Source organism: Rhamphochromis sp. 'chilingali' (genome assembly GCF_963969265.1).
Source record: "Rhamphochromis sp. 'chilingali' genome assembly, chromosome: 3".
Taxonomy (NCBI): Eukaryota; Metazoa; Chordata; class Actinopteri; order Cichliformes; family Cichlidae; genus Rhamphochromis; species Rhamphochromis sp. 'chilingali'.
In genome coordinates this window covers 28496412-28514753 of record NC_137931.1, presented here as the reverse complement: position 1 = coordinate 28514753, position 18342 = coordinate 28496412, and the positions used below count along the sequence as shown (strand labels likewise).

The 18342-nt window shown below is 38.3% G+C and overlaps 1 protein-coding gene across 3 annotated transcripts in view; it reads right to left on the bottom strand.

The window, feature by feature from the left end:
* Positions 1 to 18342, bottom strand: part of abi3bpb (ABI family, member 3 (NESH) binding protein b) — a 34252-nt gene that overhangs the window by 10107 nt on the left and 5803 nt on the right. For 2 of the 3 annotated variants that reach the window (XM_080878808.1, XM_080878809.1), the window contains exons 2-8: positions 14546 to 14725; positions 9629 to 9697; positions 9414 to 9546; positions 7129 to 7310; positions 6862 to 6917; positions 6199 to 6223; positions 5750 to 5830 (exon numbers count right to left, since the gene is read on the bottom strand). In XM_080878808.1, coding sequence (XP_080734934.1) covers positions 5750 to 5830; positions 6199 to 6223; positions 6862 to 6917; positions 7129 to 7310; positions 9414 to 9546; positions 9629 to 9697; positions 14546 to 14725 — 726 coding nt within the window. Of the gene's footprint in view, positions 1 to 630; positions 823 to 1287; positions 1366 to 2509; positions 2714 to 5749; positions 5831 to 6198; positions 6224 to 6861; positions 6918 to 7128; positions 7311 to 9413; positions 9547 to 9628; positions 9698 to 14545; positions 14726 to 18342 lie in introns of all 3 variants that reach the window. The other variant, XM_080878810.1, reaches the window with a different exon arrangement.

Below are 18342 nucleotides of genomic sequence, written 5' to 3'. Positions count from 1 at the left end.
AAAATCCCACTAGTTGATCTATTAAACTTTTAGCCAAAGCTTTTAACGGACTTGTTTGGTTGTTCACCTGAAAGGTTCATTTAGCAGCTAACAGTTAACAAAAATGAAGTTTCACAGCATTTAATCAGAAAAAAGGCAAAAGTAAAATTGTGTTGAGGGGTGATGAGATGCGAAACAGTGTTGAGACACATAAGAAATTCTTTCTTAAAATTGAAAGAATAGTGGCATAGAAAACCATTGCAAAAGCCCCCAAAATGTCTCAGACAGTAACAATAGATGGGAAACTGGAAGATAATGAGTCCACAAGAGGCAAAACCAATCAGCGTTGATTAGAATATCTCAAGATTCTACAACCTAAATAGTAGGTATATTTGATATTTCAGTTCTTTTTGGTATCAATTTTTATCGACTTGATTTTAGAATCTTGAACAAGAGAGAAATATAATCAATAAGCCTGTAAGTATTTTTCCAATTTGCATTTGACTTGAAAAGAAAAGTCAAACTTAAACTTGAGTACTTGAAATTAGATATATTTCATGGCTTAGCCTATCAAAACATTTTCCCCTTGGACAGTAAAAGACAGCAAAGCAGCAAAGTGAACATAAAAGAAACAGGTACAAGGAGGATTACCCCCAAGTTTCCCTGAAGTTGGGGATGAGTTACTCGATCTAGAGGAGGGGGAGTGGGGCTGTCTGAAGCCATTAGAGAAGGGAAAGAGAGGGTTTCTCGATGCAGGCCTCATGGATCCGGTAACTGTGGTAGCTGCTGGGTTGTAGGGCTGCAAGGGCAGCGATGGAGTGAGATTTCTTTTGTTTCCTTGACCTAAAAGATCAAAAACAGTTGCACGGCCTGTGTTACAGTCTGATCTGACCTTTATCTGTGTTGGCAGACAAGCGAGCTTGCAGCAGCCCTGTGCAGCATCGTTAGTGATGGACCATTAAATCTGATGTCATTGAATTTATGGAATAAATAAACAAATGAGCATGATGGGACCAAGATGATTCTTTAAGCGCTCACAATCTTGAAAAACCAGTCATCGAAGATGCTGATGAATTTTGATAACTGGAAGATTGTGTGCTGCATGCAAACACCAGATGAAATGTGCGTGAAGGTGATACTCCTGGATTGAGCAGCCATTCCTGTGGAAAAAAACCTTTAGCACTAATTTCACTGGAAGCTGCCTGGAAGCTCAAGGGAAAGAGATGATTGCAAATTAACAGCAGACAGACATAGCAAGGTTGCTTTTGATTGCAAGATGAAGGAAGCTGTTTGTGAGGTTGTTATTACCCCATGTGTTAGTTTTGGCCCGCTCATTGGCCAGTGCTGATCTCAGCAGTGATGAGCCGTCCTGTGATTTGCCAACAGCTGTATGAAAAAAAGAAGGTTGAACACTAAAAAAAAAATGAAGTTTGAGAGATGGTCTGCATCCTGTCAAATTAAAACCTGAAAATGTAAATATTCTTCTTAAAGTTTGCCAAGCAGAACTGACTGTTGAGAAGGTAAGACACGAATGGCAAGACTTTTTAAAGCCTCGGTTACATTTGGATTCAAAGTGCATTTAAGAAGTAGGATTTGACTATGAAGACTTATCACGAGCTCTTTCCTCAAAATCTTACAAAGGTGGTGTAGAACCTAAAAAAATGTATGTGACCAGTGTAGGATGTGCTGTCTTTAGCCAATAGTCCACCAACTCCTGGTACCAGATCTTTTCACATAGTGCAAAGTACATCTGGCACTTGCCTTGGTAACAGGGTGATATAGTAACAGTCGCCAGGGCCCTTTGACCTCAAATGAGCAGTTTACGGAGGCAGAAATTAAATCTAAATAAAAGTAAGTATTCAGTCAGTTATGTCTCAGCTGTCTAAAAAAATACATTTAAAACCAACCAATTTTGTAGAACTGCTATGATTATTTTCAACACCTTAGGTAATGTGTGATAAAAAGATTTTAAGATCTATACATTTTTTAAAAAGTACTTTGTTGACAGCAGCTGAGTGTGCTACATTTCTTTGTAAAGTTCAACTGTTGGATGAAACTCTTATTTTTGTGGGCCCACACAGTTTAAAAAGAAAAGAAAATACACTGATTCATTTGGTGAAAAGAAAAATTAAACACAGAACATTGTTAACTATGTTCATACTCATTTTTGAAGAACAACATTGCATTACTTACACCCCCAAAAGGCTTAGATATTGAGAGATACAACATCTCACAGAAGCAGAAAGAGGATTTTTTAGAAGAAGCCAACTTTTGAAAAGAACATTTGGCATTTTTGGGACAGAATATGGCAAATGCAGTGAAACTATTTGCAGATGATGCTTTTATATTCATGGACACCATACACTGAGTCTAGAACATTTTTAAGTATTAAGCGACATGGATAGACAAGACAGATATTTTTCAACCAAAGCTGACTATGATAAAACTGTATGTTTTCTAAAACGTAATGATTATGTCACAGACAAAAAAAAGAAAGAAAGACAAAAAAAAGATTGTAAGGAGGAATTACCAGTGGGGTTACGAGGCTTCTCAGGTGCACTAGTGGGTGCCTTAGTGGTTTGCACATGACTGGAGTCACCTCTGGAGGCTAACTTAGTAAGAAGGACGGCTGTGATGTTGGCATGGGGGGCTTTGGTGGACAGAAGTTTGGGGAGGGCAGGAGTGGGAATATCCGCTGGTTGGGTGTTGTTGTTTCTAATTGTGTTTCCTTTTTCTGGGATGAAAGAGAAGAGAGGTACTGAGGTCATAGGAAACTGGTCAGTGTTTGTTTTTGCACGATGTGTACACTATGATATAAAATAAAATAGACATGCATTTTGACTAATTTCATCCAGCAACTCTGGAGAAATTCAAGTCATCAGATACATGTCTTTCAAAACTGGAAAGTTGTTTAGCTTTTCTGTCAGGATAGGACATGGTATAGATACTTCATTTGATACTAAATAAAACATGTTCATAATGAAGGGTCCTCACTGGCTTATTGGTTGGTGATATGCAGTAGTGTGAAAAAGTGTTTGCCCTCTTCCTGATTTCTGTTCTTTTTTATGTTTGTCACACTTAAATGTATGAGATCATCAAAAACTGTCAATATTAGGCAAAACACAGAATGCAGTTTTTAAACACAGGTTTAAGAAGTCACTTAAATAGCACCCGCCTGACAGAGTGGAATAGACCAAAACATCCTCAATGTCATACATTATGATGCAATCCAAGGAAATCCAGGAACAAATGAGAAACAAATTAATTGAGATCTCTCAGTTTGGAAAACATTATAAAGCCATTTCTAAAGCTGTGGGACTCCAGCAAACCACAGTGAAAGCTATTATCCACAAATGCAAAAACATTAAACAGCTGTGAACCTTCGCAGGAGTTGCCGGCCAAACAAAATTACCCCAAAAGCACACCGACGACTCATTCAAGAGGTCACAAAAGACACCATAACAACATCTAAACAACTGCAGGCCTCACTTGCCTCAGTTAAGGTTAGTGTTCATGACTCCACCATGAGAAAGAGACTGGGCAAAATGGCCTGCATGACAGAGTTCCAAGACCACTGCTGAGCTAAAGAGCATGAAGGATTGTCTAAGTGTTGCTAGAAAACATCTTTCTGATCCCCAAGACTTTTGGGAAAATACTCTGTGGAGTGACAAAATAAAAGCTGAGCTTTTTGGAAGGTGTGTATGCCATTAAATATGATGTAAAGTAACACAGTATTTCAGAAAAGGAACTTTATACCATCATTAAAAATGGTGGTGGTAGTGTGATGGTCTAGGGATGTTTTGCTGCTTCAGGAACTGGAAGACTTGCTATGGTAAAAGGAACCATGAATTCTGCTCTCTACTAAAATATCCTGAAGGAGAATGCTATAACATACTTGGTTTCTGCAACAGGACAACCATTCAAAACACACCAGCAAGTCCACCTCTTAATAAAAACAAAATGGAGATTTTGGAGTGGCCTAGTCAAAGTCCTGACCTCAATCTGACTGAGATGCTGTGGCATGACCTTACAGAGGCAGGTATTGCTCAAAAACCCTCCAATGTGGCTGAATTACAAGAATTCTGCAAAGAGGGGTAAGCCAAAATTCCTCCACAGTGCTGTAAAAGACTGATTGCCAGTTATCGCAAATGCTTGACTCCACTTGCTGCTGCTTGTTCCAGCTATTAGGTTTAGCAGGAAATCACTTTTGCACATGCAGTTTTTTTTTGTTGTTGTCCCCCCTTAATAATAAACACCTTCATTCAGAAACTGTTTTTTGTGTTTACTTGTGTTATCTGTGTCTAATATTGAGTTCTTTTGGGATGATCTGAAACATTGACGTGTGACAAACATACAAAAAAAACAGAAGATCAGGAAAGGAGCAAATACTTTTTCACACCATTGTATTTAGCCAGCATTTTCCTGTTGTAGATCAAGATCTAATATTTCTGTTAAAACCAATTAGAAATCTCTGGTTTCATACCAGATACCCAGCCCTAGATTCCACAAGATTTGTTTATTTTCAAACAGATGCCTAAAGAATTTGATTTTGTTCCCTATAATCTCGTACCTCAGAGAAATACAGAAAAGTTTGAAGACATTGTACTTTGGGAGGATTTTGCAGAACGACTTGTGTTGGCTTTCCTGGATGGGAAATTCCAACCACGTCTGCGTCTGAACTGGCTGACATGCACTCCTGACATGCAGACTGACTGAAGAGAGCGGTGACTTGCAACAAGTAGGATGGGGACAGCTGGACAGACAGACAAGAAGGATGACAGAGGAATGGAGGAGTTCTGACTGAAACTGGTTTACTTTAAATAGCTGATGGTTTGAATATAATCTACATATTTAATGATAATGCTGTAATGTTGAGCCCTTGTACCTCTCAGAGGTAAAAAATATCAGGTATTAATTGAAAAGTCTAAGAAAGAGAAATATCATTGATCAAAGAAAGCAGCTGAAAGGAGAAAAGAAAATTGATGATGAATGCTGAAGCATGATGGCTGTCATATACATTTCAGCAGTGTGGTTTGAAAAAATGAGCTGCAGCTACTTTTGGAATGGGCAGGCCAAGGGGAACTTACTGATCTCCAGGGACATCATTTCCTCGCCTTGTTTTGACTTTCTAACTGGGCTTAAGACATGCTAACATGCAGCCAATCTCAATAGCTGCACACCCCACCTCCACCCCTCCCAGGTGCACCACAGGCTCAGGCGAAGCAGGTAAAGATGGACTGCAAATGAGTGAAGCTGATGATTAAAGAATAAAAGAGCGTCTGTTTCGTTACCCGGGGACACGTGAGGAAATTTGGGCTCAGAAGAGCCAGGCACAGGGATAGTTTCCTGCTGGCTCTCGGGAGGTGCTGTTGGAAATAACACGGTGGGTTTATAAGAGGAAAAATGTCAAAATTAAAGAGGATAGGGTTGGAGAGACAATCAATTCTTTGTGAAACCTAGTTTGGGAAAAGCAGCCATTGGGTTAGACTGATGAGGCTTTTTATAAACAAATCTTCAACATCCTTTAGTGCTGTGAATTTCTTACTTTTCTAACATTTAAAGAATGTTGGTATTACTATTATTTGCTTTCTCACTTTCTCACATCTGCAATGTGAGGATTGAAACTGCATTTTGGTGCCTGTTTTCCATCAGTGGAACCCTTTAAGGAAGCTTTTGTGCTGTGCTGTGTGAGAAACTTCTCTGTTGCCCAGAGAGGAAGAAAAGTAAAAGTATGCAGACAGGGAGAAAAGAAAGAAAGAGCGGTAATCACCAAAGGACGTGCGTGGAGCTCCAGGGAACCCTGGGTTTTTGAACAAAGTAGGTGTTCGAGGGCCCGTTCCGTTGTGGAGGGCTGCAAACAAGTCAACAAAGATGTTAAAAGAAAAACAATGAAATGGTTCAGCATGAGCAGTTCAGCAGACAGATGTCTAAGTGCACAATACAAGACTGATGTTTTCAGAAAGATGAGCAGCTATTATATTTGGTGCATAAAGCTTTTGGCTTGAACTTCAGGATAATTGGAAGTTGTTGTTTTTTTCCTACTGCAAAGTGTGAGTGTTTCGAACCAGCCTGAACCTGTTTTGTTGTGGTGGCCTATGAGAACACATTACTGACTGTACATACCTAAACTGAAGTCAAACAGATTCCACAAATCATGCCAGGAAGAGATAATGACTGAACAGACTATATATTAATTAAAGACAAAATCATAAATCTTACCATAACGAGGAGCAAAGAGGGGCGTCTGTTTGTAAAAGAAAAAAAAAGAAAGAACAAAGAATGTCAACTTTAGACATGTTTAAATCAAATATACATAAACACAAGGACTCCTAAGCTCGTGATGCACTGCTTTGAAAAATTTGACCTCAACCTTTAAATTCTGTGGAAACCCAGAGGTAATTTTCCTTTAATGAAGACTTATTATCTTCACCTTTAATTTTATTTACAATGTTTTTGTATATCTTCCTATTTTCTTTCTTCAAGTTTTATTAATTTAAGAAAACCTTTTTTGCATATTCATTGCCATAATACTTTACATTAAATATGAAGTAAGCTTACTGACCAAAAACAAATACACAAATTAAAAATATGGCACATTTTTTGATGTTTTAGAATTTAACCATAATAAATAGCCATAATTATACAAAAGCAAACAGTAAAAAATGTTATTAATGTCACATAAAGTAAGCGCAGCATAGTTTGTTCATGTTATTATTTACTTCATTAAATATTTTTCAAGTACATTTTGAGGTATTTAAGTAAATATAAAGTTTGAAGCAGTCTATTCTACATGTATCCATGATTTAAAAATTTTAAAGGTCATCACATTTACATCCCAGATGTAGTAGCATTTACTTTGTTACAGTACAGCAGGTTACTTACCCCCAGCTTGACTGGAGGACTGTTACGTGGCTTGTATGATTTCTGTCTATTTTTATCTGTGAAAAAAGTGCAGAGAAAAAGCAGTAAAATTAATCATTATTATTATTAAAGATCGATTAGCCATTGCTTTGCAAAAAAAATGATAATAAAAACTTTTCTTGGAAGAGATTGTAAACTTTTTCTTAACATCAAAATCAAGGCTTGATGTTTTCTTTAGCTTGAGCCTTTATGATTCCAGTGGTGACAAGTACGTAAGTAACTCCTTACTGCCCATGCTGGTGTTGTGGATGACCGGTTTGCTCCATGTGCCACTGCGGTCATCCTTGTTGGAGCGGATGCCAAACTCATAAGGCGTGTTGGGTTTCAGGTTATCAATGACTGTATCGCTTGTTGGGCATGTCTGGTAGATCCAATTCCTGTTTCTCTCTCTGTAGCGGATAGTGTAGAATCTGATGGAGAAAAAGGAAAAATGCCTTTACCAACAGCAAGGTGGTTAGATTGTCTGAAAACTGCCCTTGGAGCTCCTCAGAGTTCTATTTTTGGTCCATTGTATTTTAACTTCATATGCTTATATGTAATGGGTTTTTTGGGTTTTTGTTTTTTTTTTTAATTCTCAATAGCTTGGTTGTGTTTCAGCAATACATCGATTTGGCCATGCTTACATTCATTAACTTTTATAAAACACAAAGGTTATCTTTGTAATTTACCCAGAGGAAACAGGTAAAGCAGCTGATCTAAACATGTTAGCAACCAGCTGCCTAATACTAATTCGAAAAAATACAAAGAAATGGGTTAATTAGGCTGACAGTATCACACATTTCTGGAGGAGTGACTCAAGCTCCTCATATTTTAGGTTTATATTGTGATAAACACAAATAGCAAGCCAAGTATTTGAAAAAAATTAATGCCATAATACCATTATGGTAAAGATTTTTATCAAGGATAGGAATAAAAATTACCTACAGATACAGCTGTGTAAAAAATGTACATGTTTGTCTACAAATTACAACTGGTGTGTATTTGTATCCATTGAAAGTGTGCTGTACATAAATAAATCTTTGGCTAACCAGCACTTACCACAGTTTAGGGAATCACAAAAATAGTTTTTTATTTATTTTACCTTTTTTTAAATTAGCTATTAAAATAACAAAATGCTTATAGTTACAGACTGAGGACAAACTGCCAGATGGTGTCCCAAATAATGGAACAAACTCCCCTGTAAGTCTTTGCTTTGGCTGCTCTTTGTTAAAGAGGCAGGTATTAACAGGAACTTGTGTGACACTGATATAAAGTTCATATGCAATCCAAAACTATGGCCACTATCTTACTTAAGCAGTTTGAAATTGTACTAATATCTGACCAACTGTTTTTATACATTGCTGTTAAGTGAAATAATGCTTTGAACTTTCAAAACTAAAATCAGAGAGATGCTTAAAGAGCCCATTTAGAGCTGCAGAACAAAAAGAATGTGCTTTCAAAGTGCAGCTTTTACATTTAATAGACTTTGACCCACTTTAAATACACTATAATTTTGTGTCTAGTTGATATTAAAGGGATTTGAAACTATATAAGGAGCCATAATGTCTGAGATTCATAGGTAGAAAAACTGGGTTATGCAGAAGTAAACAAAACTAAATCACTGATGACTGTGGTTGCAGGTCTGCTTCGTAGACTGTGCAAGATGTGTTCGGCTGCATCTTGTCAAAGTTTCCCTGATCACAAGGCTGAAGGTTTCAGAAAGCATCGAAGTGTCCCAGTGGTACGACATATGGATGACATACACAATCCAGTACCAGCGTCTTCATGCCGTGCGGTTTCTCTCTGGCTGCCTGTATCCACCGTGACCTCAGTGTGGAAACAACTTTGTCCATTAGGTGTTGTTAATTCTGGCGACCACAAAGCCAATCTCCACTTTCACTCCTTCAAGTTCTGTTTTTCAGAGCAGGGATCCAAAAATCTGAGGCAGCAGCCAAACCCTCCACAGATGGAGCTGACATTAGGTTTTAATAAGACGCCCAGAGTGGCAGAGGACGCCTAGGTCAGGCTTTCCAATGGCTCCTCCAACTTGTTTGACAGGGAAGGAAAAATATGTATTATTAGAGGCAGCAGAGATCAAGGGGTGATGGAAAAGAGCATTGGTGAGTCTCAGTCGGTGTAATATCACTCAACACACTGGGACAGTTCAAGCTCAACAGCAGTGGAGATTTCAGGGTTGTAATTCATCATCTTGATTAGTTGAAGGTGATTTGTCTCTGAGTAACGTCGAGCTTTGGAACAGGGCTTTCTGGTTGTCCATAAAACATAAAATACATGAGAGGAGGTAAAAAGCTTTCATGTTCACTAAACCAAAACTGGTTTTATGATGAATCTGTGACATATGTGAAGTTACTCATCATAAAGGTAAACCCCAAAAATTAATTTGCAATATTTTACCAGACTATGAACTGTTCCTTAAAATATTCCTGAAAGCTCAAAGCTTTAGAGACAGAGCTCAGTGTACAGCTTAGACAAAACATGCAATCAGCATTGGGACAACAAGTGAAGTTAATCACCCGTCTTCCAGACATTCGTTCATGATGTTCCCTTCATAGGGTGTCTTCAGATAGTTTCCCCAGGACAGTAGCACAGCGGTTGGGCTAATAGAACCAATCACCAGGTGAAGCGGCTTCTCCAGGTTCACTTTACCTGTTGGGACAAGTGAGTACAGAGTGAGACTATGTGTTGGCCTGTTTATCAGTTTGAAGCCCACATGTAGCTGCCAGCATACCTGTGCAGTGTTTCTTCACATCGTTAGCTGGGATTGGTTGGACGGCCACCAGGTACTTTGGTTCTGCATCTGAAAAAACATGTCAAATGAGGTCAGGCTTTGTGATGTACACCCAACAGAATGATGCAGACAAAGAAGAATAAAAGCCAACAACAACAAAGTTGGATAAAACCACAACACACAGTTGCAGACAGTACCATTTTTTTTTTTTCAAATAGTGGTACAGTTACAACCTGTACTGCTGCAACTACCATGGCAAGTATGTTGCAACCTTCCCTACAGAAACATGAACATCTCATGTGGGAGTTCATAGAGGCTGAAACATGTGAGGAATTCTGCACTCTCTTATGGTGATTATGTCATGGCGGGTATTGTTGCCCCCTCCCTCCCCCACCTTCCTCCCACACATGGACAGAAAGTAGACACACAGATGTGAATGATTATAGATAAGGAGAGAGTTTCTTTGCTGAAATACAAGGATGGCAGTTTAAACATCCACATGTGAAAACACTCACATCTTCTTTCATAATAATCTGATTTCCATCCAAGTCAAATGTTTTCTGCTTTTGTTCTTTGCGTCTTTAACTCCAGAGTTCAGCCTCAACCTTTTTGTGTTTATCTGTCATTTTTTCTGTTCTCACCCACATGCACGGTTTCCTTTTCCAGCACAAACTCATCTCTTAGTCTGACTTTCTTTAGTCAATTTAACAGTGCAAAGTGTGGCTTACATACAGGAACATTGGCCTAGATCCCCGTAAAAATAAAGAAACTTTTGTAAATGTCTGGGAATCACTGAGAACTCACTGATATTATATTCAGCACACATAACTACGGCACTATATGTATCATAAAACACTACAAAATATAAAATCACAAAAGCTACAAAGAGTTTTAAAGAGGTGTAAAAAAAAAAAAAAAGTAAAGTATTACAAAAGTTATGATAAAACAGTTATGATGTAAAAATAGCTACAAAACTGCAAAACAACTAGGTGAACGCACCAGAAAGTCTTATAAAATAACAACAAAGTTTTGTAAAACAGCTATGAAGTGGTTTTAAAGAATAAAAATTACAGGTCAAAATCATTTGTAAGCCTACACTGAAAATCATTGTTCCTTTCTTAGTGACCTTTGAACTCCTCCTGATGACTGAGCTCTCTGAGTTTCACTCAGTCATCAGTGTGAAAGTAAAAGTTCCACCCTCACTTATTAAACCTCTCTGGAGACCTTTTTAAATGATGAATGACTGTTAAAGCAGCTGCTGTTTCTTCCTGCCTTTAGCCTGGACACCATTCAGCTTTTTTATTTATGACCAGTTATGGGGGAGGAACGCCTCACTGTCAAACTGAGCACATTTACTCTGCAAATATCGCCTGATTTTTGTGATCAATAACTCAGCTCCTCATATTTGATTAATATTTCAGCCATCTGTGCGATCAATATGGTAATTTCTTCCTGTATCACGATGTTCTGTAGCATCTAACAAAGCCGCTGTCAGCTGATGAAATGCTTCTTTATCACAATCTCCTCATTCAAATGACTTCATTTAAAATTACAGCGTTTTCTGACAGTTCTCTGGACTGAGTGATGTTTAACTTTTTTTCCAAAAACAAACCAGTGTCTTTGTTGGTTTGAGAGGAGACTGTATTCATCTCTACAGGTGTAAACATGTCCCACCCCCCAAATGGCCCCATCTATCACATGCCCTAAACAGATTAAGGATTTGTCTGTATTTACCAAACCATCCTCCAAACTTGAGCCAAAATTCAGATGTTTTTAACACCATACAGTGCTACTGTTTCTCCACTCTCGTGCAGTAAAGTTTAAATTGAAACAGCAACAGTTTGCCTGCAGAGGAAATGGTGAAGTATCCCTGAGTCGTCATGAAGCCATGTTTGTGTCTCATGTGGCTAAAAAAACCAAAACCCCGAAACCACCGGCAGCATCGGATTTAAAGAGTCAACACTGCGGTTGCAGTCCTCCTGGAACTGCTGATGGATGATCCTCCATTGAGGGTTTTTAAACAGGAAGGTAAACACCGCAGGAAATGTTTAAGAGCAGTTCTGATACCACAGTCCCGCCCAGATCGTCAAACTGACATGACATGACCTTGAGGCAGAAGTGGCAGTGATGAGAGATGAGTGGTGAAAATGAAGAAGGAGATTAAATTAAAATTCTCCCAGAGGAGCTCCAAGATCCTCCTGTATCTAACTGTTTATATGTGTTTATCATCTGTCTGCTGGATTTAATTTTCCCACAGTGAGGAAAGTAAACATGACATGGAAGAATGGGATACCTGATTTTCCCAGCAGCACATGAACTCAGCATGTCTCATAATGCCAAGAAAGGAAGAAACACTTAGATCTGAATTATTCAAATCAAATAATCTGAAGATGTTTGGATGTGTGGTGAGCTGTCCACCAAACCTCAGCCAGATATTGCACAGTTTGAACAAGGTACAAACCCATATGGAAAAGATATAAATAAATCTTATAAAGTTTGTATCTGTCTTGTGTGAAACTTATATGAAAAGCATACAAGAGTGAAAACAGATATAAGATCCTTAGAAAAATTATATAAATGAAACTTGTATGTTTTGGATACTTACTAAAACAATATATGAAAGTGGCCACATTCATGAGTAAATCATATAAGCCTTATATGATTCACTATATGAAGTAGGCCACATCTGATGCAAGTCTTTTATAATTTCTTTCTATTTCTTTTCCATATGGGAAGCTACTAAGTAAAGAAATGAAGCTCACAATTGATGAGAAAAGCTTTTTTGTTCACCGAACCTAAGCCAAATTTTAAGTCATATTAATTAATCATCAATGGCAAAATATATTTTATGTCATCAGAAATATACCAAGAAAATCAAAGCTAGACCATGCAAATTCTGGCAATTTTTAATCAGAATCATCAGAATCAGATTAGCTTATTAGTCTCAGAGGAAATTATGTGGTCACAGTTGCTCAAAGAGAGTCAGAAAACATACAGCATCCAAAAGACTAAAAAAACAGACCATAACTTAATCAAAAGTTGGAACTTCACTTCCATATCTGACTTAAGTATCTTTAATGCGATACACAGAGAGACTGGAGTAAAGCTGATGTTTCTCAGCAAACTACTAATGTTGTACCAATTTATAACACGAGCAAAATATTATGCCAGAGTTCGGATGTTTTCATCAAAGCCAATCAAGCAGTTGATGAGAAAATTGTCTTTAAAAGTTTGGGCTCTTTTTGTTGAAGTCTCCACCAAAACTGATGCCAACTTTTAAGGAAGTTCCATCAATCATCTGAGGAAAAACTACCACATTTATTTTTTACCAGAAATCTATCCAGAAAACCAGTGCCAGACACTCTGGCACAATTTGGCTATTTCTACCATAAGATTTGAAGAAAAAAAAAAAGACAAAAATTTATCATCACACGAGTAAATGAGGGCCTGTCTACCAACCTTCAGCCGCCTCTTCATCATTGAATTAGTATCTTAGTGACCCACACAGAGAGACTGGAGCAAAGTCACTATTACTGTACATTAATCAGAAAAGTAGGGACGCAGTGAATAAAGTATTTAAAATAGCACCACTAAACCTCAGCCAACGTCTGTGTAATTTTAAACATAGTATGAAACTACTTCCAGCAGGATGAAAAAAAGCTCACAGCTGATAAGAACTGCAACTGCATCTAAAATCAGTAATGTCATTCATGAACAGCCCAATTTAGTTGATTTCAAAGAAAGTACAAAGCTAAATTTGCTACACTCTCATCACCAAGAAATTAAGCTCTCAAGGCTAAGAGAACCTGGATAAAAACATCCAAAAGGCAAGAAAAGTTGAGCGTTTTGGCACCTGTCCATCAACCGAAATGTTGTAGCCTCTTGACTTCTAATTCTGCCAACATACACGGCAATACTGAGCAAATTTTGGGTTTTCACACAAAGGATCACCACAAAACCTCAGCCAAATTTAGTCATATTTTAATGTTTCATAATGCCAACACGATAAGCAGTTTTGACCCAGGATTTATGTTTTTTTCACTTCCACATCTCTCACTAAAGCAAATGTATCCAAGACCATAAACAAACTTCAGCCAAATCTGGTGCTTTTTGTGAGCATAATGCAGAGCCAATATTTGTCATTAGATGATAAATGGGCTTTCCTGCTTGAGGAGAAAAGTCCTCATAATTCTGGTCTAAATTCCAAAAGCTGCTGCAGTCATTTAGTCCCAAGTCTGCAGGAGTGCAAACAAACTCATCCTGCATGAAAACTGGTGTTGAAGGATGACTTTCAGCCGGTTTTCTGTTAACCCTCTCACTGTGGCCGATTATATGCATCATACCATCGCAACTTTTAGAGCTTTCTTGGTGTGATGGGATAAAAATTCTTGGCTGCGCTTCAGAAAACGGATCAGAGCCACCTGCTGCTGTCACTGTGAGACTCTGCTGCTTCTCAAAGCTTCTTACATTCTTCTTTTCCCGAAAGTATTCCTACAGAAACTCTCACTTTCCCACGAGTGTAAAGCTTTAGACATGGAGGTTTGGTGGTCACACCGATGCAGAAACAAAAGTTCCAGAATCAAAACAACACAAAGTCGTGGTTTGGCACAGATTTAATCATCTCCTCATGAACCTGTTTAATGTTTTAAAGACAGACACTAATACATTCAGCTTCTGAGAATTGTATAAAGGGAAAATATTAGGAAAAGGGAGTGGAAGGTTTCATTTTGCCCAAGTGTACTATTTTTTTCTAATAAACTTTTAAGGAAATTCATAAAGATCTGCTGCCTTTTATCTGCAAAGACCATCTTCATCAACAACTTGATACTGATTAAAACAAATGGAAAAGTAGATTGGAAAAGAAAAACATTATAAATATGCACATACTGTAGATGAAGAAATATTTGTGGGTCTTACCCATCTCAGTCTCGTAGGGCTGTCCGTTTTCAGGCAGCTGGATGAACTGTTTGGAGAACATGCTGCTGCCGTAACCCAGAATATAACCCTCTAACTTCACATCTGGACTTGGACGCACAAACTTCATCACAATGGTGTCACCAGTGGCGTTGATTCGAACCTTCATGTTCTGTCGACGCACTAAGGAAGAGAAGAAGCAAGACTATTAGGGAATATCAGGAATTCAACAACAAATACTCAAGGTGAGAAAAAATCATAACATAATCAAAGTTCATGTAATAAAAATTTACAAAGTCAGAACTGTGTGATACATTTCAAAGACATTTTGGTTTTTGACTCAAAAAATTGGTACCAAGACCAGATTTAAATGTTTCAAGACCAAGCTCTGATTTACTAAGGCATAAATATGGGTTGAAGACCCACTGGCAACATCTGGTTGATAGGTAAAAACGACTGCTAATGAGTGGTTGCTGGCTGTCTCAAGTTGAAATCAGTCATAAAAAGGGTGGCTGTAGCTCAGGTGGCAGAGCAGGTCAACCACTAATCAGAAGGTTGGTGGTTCAATCCCAGGCTACCTCCCAGCTGCGTGCCAAATATCCTTGGGCAAGATACTAACCCCATGTTTGCCTACTGGTGGTGGTCAGAGGGCCCGGTGGCGCCAGTGTCCGGCAGCCTCGCCTCTGTCAGTGTGCCCCAGGACAGCTGTGGCTACAATGAAGCTTCCCATCACCAGTGTGTGAATATGGGTGAATGACTGAATGTAGTGTAAAGTGCTTTGGGGTCCTTAGAGACTAAGAAAAGTGCTATACAAATGCAGGCCATTTACTATTTTGCTCCACCAAAAATCTCTTTTTGATTGCTTTGGTCACTAACAGGTTGCTGCAGTCACCCATAATTTGCATCTAAAAAATGCACTATAAATTAAGTTTCAAGAAATTGAAATGTATCAAAAACATTTTATATACATAATAAAAAACTATGTTAATTGGAATAACATTTCATTTTCCAATAGTCATGTTGCCATTTCAGTTTTTCTTTCTTTTTCTTTCTCCTGCCAGTGTGCCACTGAGCTCTGTCAAACCCAAACAGGTAGTATCAGATCAATCTGATGATAATTACAGTTGAACACTTTGCGAAATTAGCACAAACAGTTAGAGAGGAACCATTTGTTTTAGCTTTACAGAAAAATCAAAGACCAAAGTGGGGACAGACAAGGACTCAAACTCTACACCAGCTCCAGTGTCGCTCTGAGCTTTTACAGTCAATCATCTTGGATATCAAGTAAGAATTCAGAGTTCAACCACATTTCACTCTAAGTACAAATTAATTAAATAGTCTTTATGAACACAAAGACAAGATACTTAAATTTTTAATTCAAAAAGTGATTGAAACATGGCATGTTATCGAATCTTCAAGTCAGTCAAATAAGGATTTTCTAATAAGATGCCCAAAACTCTAAAACTGGTCTGGAGAGAACATTTCTACTGCCTATAAGACTTTACTTTTATAGAAATTAGCTTAGAAAGAAATGGGGAAAAATCAACAGTTAAAAGTGTGGCCTATTACTTACTGCAGGAGTTATTTAAAGTTATTGTAACATGATTAAAGAGGGTATTTGCACTCAAAGCTAATCACTGAAGCTTAGTCTAGCCCACTCAGTGTCACACTGTGATCCAGCGGGTACCCCTTTAGCGTCTTTTTCCATGGTGTCTGAAATAGAAACCATGAGACTGTGGCCACATGTTCTTTGCTGGTGTAGCCACTGTCACAGGATGAAAACAAAGGAGAAACTTGTTGCAGATGACAAAAGTTTTTTTCCTAACATGTGGTTTTGCATTCTCAAGGGACTTATTTTAACACAAAGCAGGACCTTTTCCTAAAACAAACCAAGATAATCTCACTGCAACTGAAAAAAAACGAGTAAAGGTTGTGTTTTTAGAAATCAAAGGCAGTAAAAACAAACCATGGTGAAAGTTTTATTGATTTAAAGCTCCATCAAACAAAAACCTAAACCATGCAGGTTTAGGTTAGTGCCTGGACCTAAGCAAGAATCTAGACCAAGTTCATAAAACGTCCATAAAGGACACAAACCAGTTCTCAGAATTAACATGTCAATTACATGAACAGCACAATAATCAATCAGCACAGTGTGGATTTTTTAGGTCTCTAAAATAATGCTATTTTCTCTTGGAGGACCAATGACAAAAGAGATCCTATATAGAATCCTGCAACACAGACGGCCAGTGTTGCACGATGTCTTCAAACGAGACAATTTTAAAATGTTTCTTGTTTTTGTTTGCTTTGTTTGTTGTTTGTTGGAGAGAAACCACATTTCCCTTGACAGGTTATTGAGATTCTGTTTTATATGTTTGGGGACGTCATTTTTGGAATAAATGCTATATTAAATTCCTGATGATGGAAAGAGTTTTTAGAGTTTTCCAACACTTTTATTACAAAATGAAGCTGCCAGAAATTTATTTCAAAGAGACAAGAATTATGTCTGTCAATTTTCTTCTTCTTACCCAAAGTTATATTCAAGACAATCCTTTCCTCAGGTTTTCCAATTCCTCCTGTGGGATCCTGAGAGAGATCCATGGGATATACAACTGGTTTCATGATATTGGTGTACGTTATGGTCTCCTCAGAGCTTGGCATTCCATGCCCAGAAAACCTGGGCTGGTGTCCAGAAGGCATTTGGATTAGATGGCCAAACCACCTCAACTGGATGAATACTGGCTCTATTCTAAGCTCTGTCCAGTTTATAGTCCAGTAACATGGAAGTTTCTGACTGGACTGAACATTCCAGTCTGAAGATACAGTCTGTTCTGTAGGGGAAGTCATGCTTTGATTACATTTCATGCTGAGATGGATATCTCATCTACAATCCACTGTCTGTATATCTCTGTTTTTCATGGGCTTTTACGATTTCCCTCAGAGCCTCTGCTCAAGCAGTTAATGAGCATGTTTGGTGTCCAGTGGCAGATCCTCCTGACCTCTGTCTGCAGGGTTCAAGTGCATCATCATGGTCCACACTTAAAATTTTAACAAGGACAAAATGTTTCAGTCCTGCAGGGTTTTCTCTATAAACTTTTTATTTTCCAGGCCCCAGAGCTCTGACAGTGTCCAAACACAGGAAAGCACGAGGAGGTCCAAATTACTCTGTGAATAAGCTGCTTTAAACCAAGCCAGCATCAAACTTAGCCTCCTCAGAGTCAGAACTCACAGACATGAAACAGATTTGACTTCCATTTCCTGTGCATCATTATCTCTGATAATCCACTCAGAAACTGGAGAAAAGACGTTCAGAAGCTGCCTGGGAATCAGTCTGTTTTCAGTTTTCCTTTAGCGTCACAGTAACAGTACATCAATGAAACACTGTAAACTGAGAGTTCAGCAGACACTTCAACTACCCGCGAAGTGATACAGGCTGAGAATGTCCAACTGTACCCAAAACAAGGTTATTTCATGTGAATACACCAGAAGAACTCAAACTTTGACCTGGAAAGTCCTAAACCTAAAATGGCTGAATCAGCAGGACTTGCAGCCTCTTTAAGTTTTCCACATCAGCCAGGGTTGCTTGTTTTTCCAACACTTTCCCACCATTTAAAGAGGACCGACTTGCTTGAACATGATGAAGCTGTTAAGAGCTCATCTGCATTTGGTTTTCTCTTGAATCCACACCAGGAAAACTCAATGACGAGGCAATCACACATGTGACGCTTCATGTTCCTCTCCGTGCCTTCATGTGGCTTTCCGAGCTATGGTAACATTCAGACTGGCTTCTGACGAACTGCAAA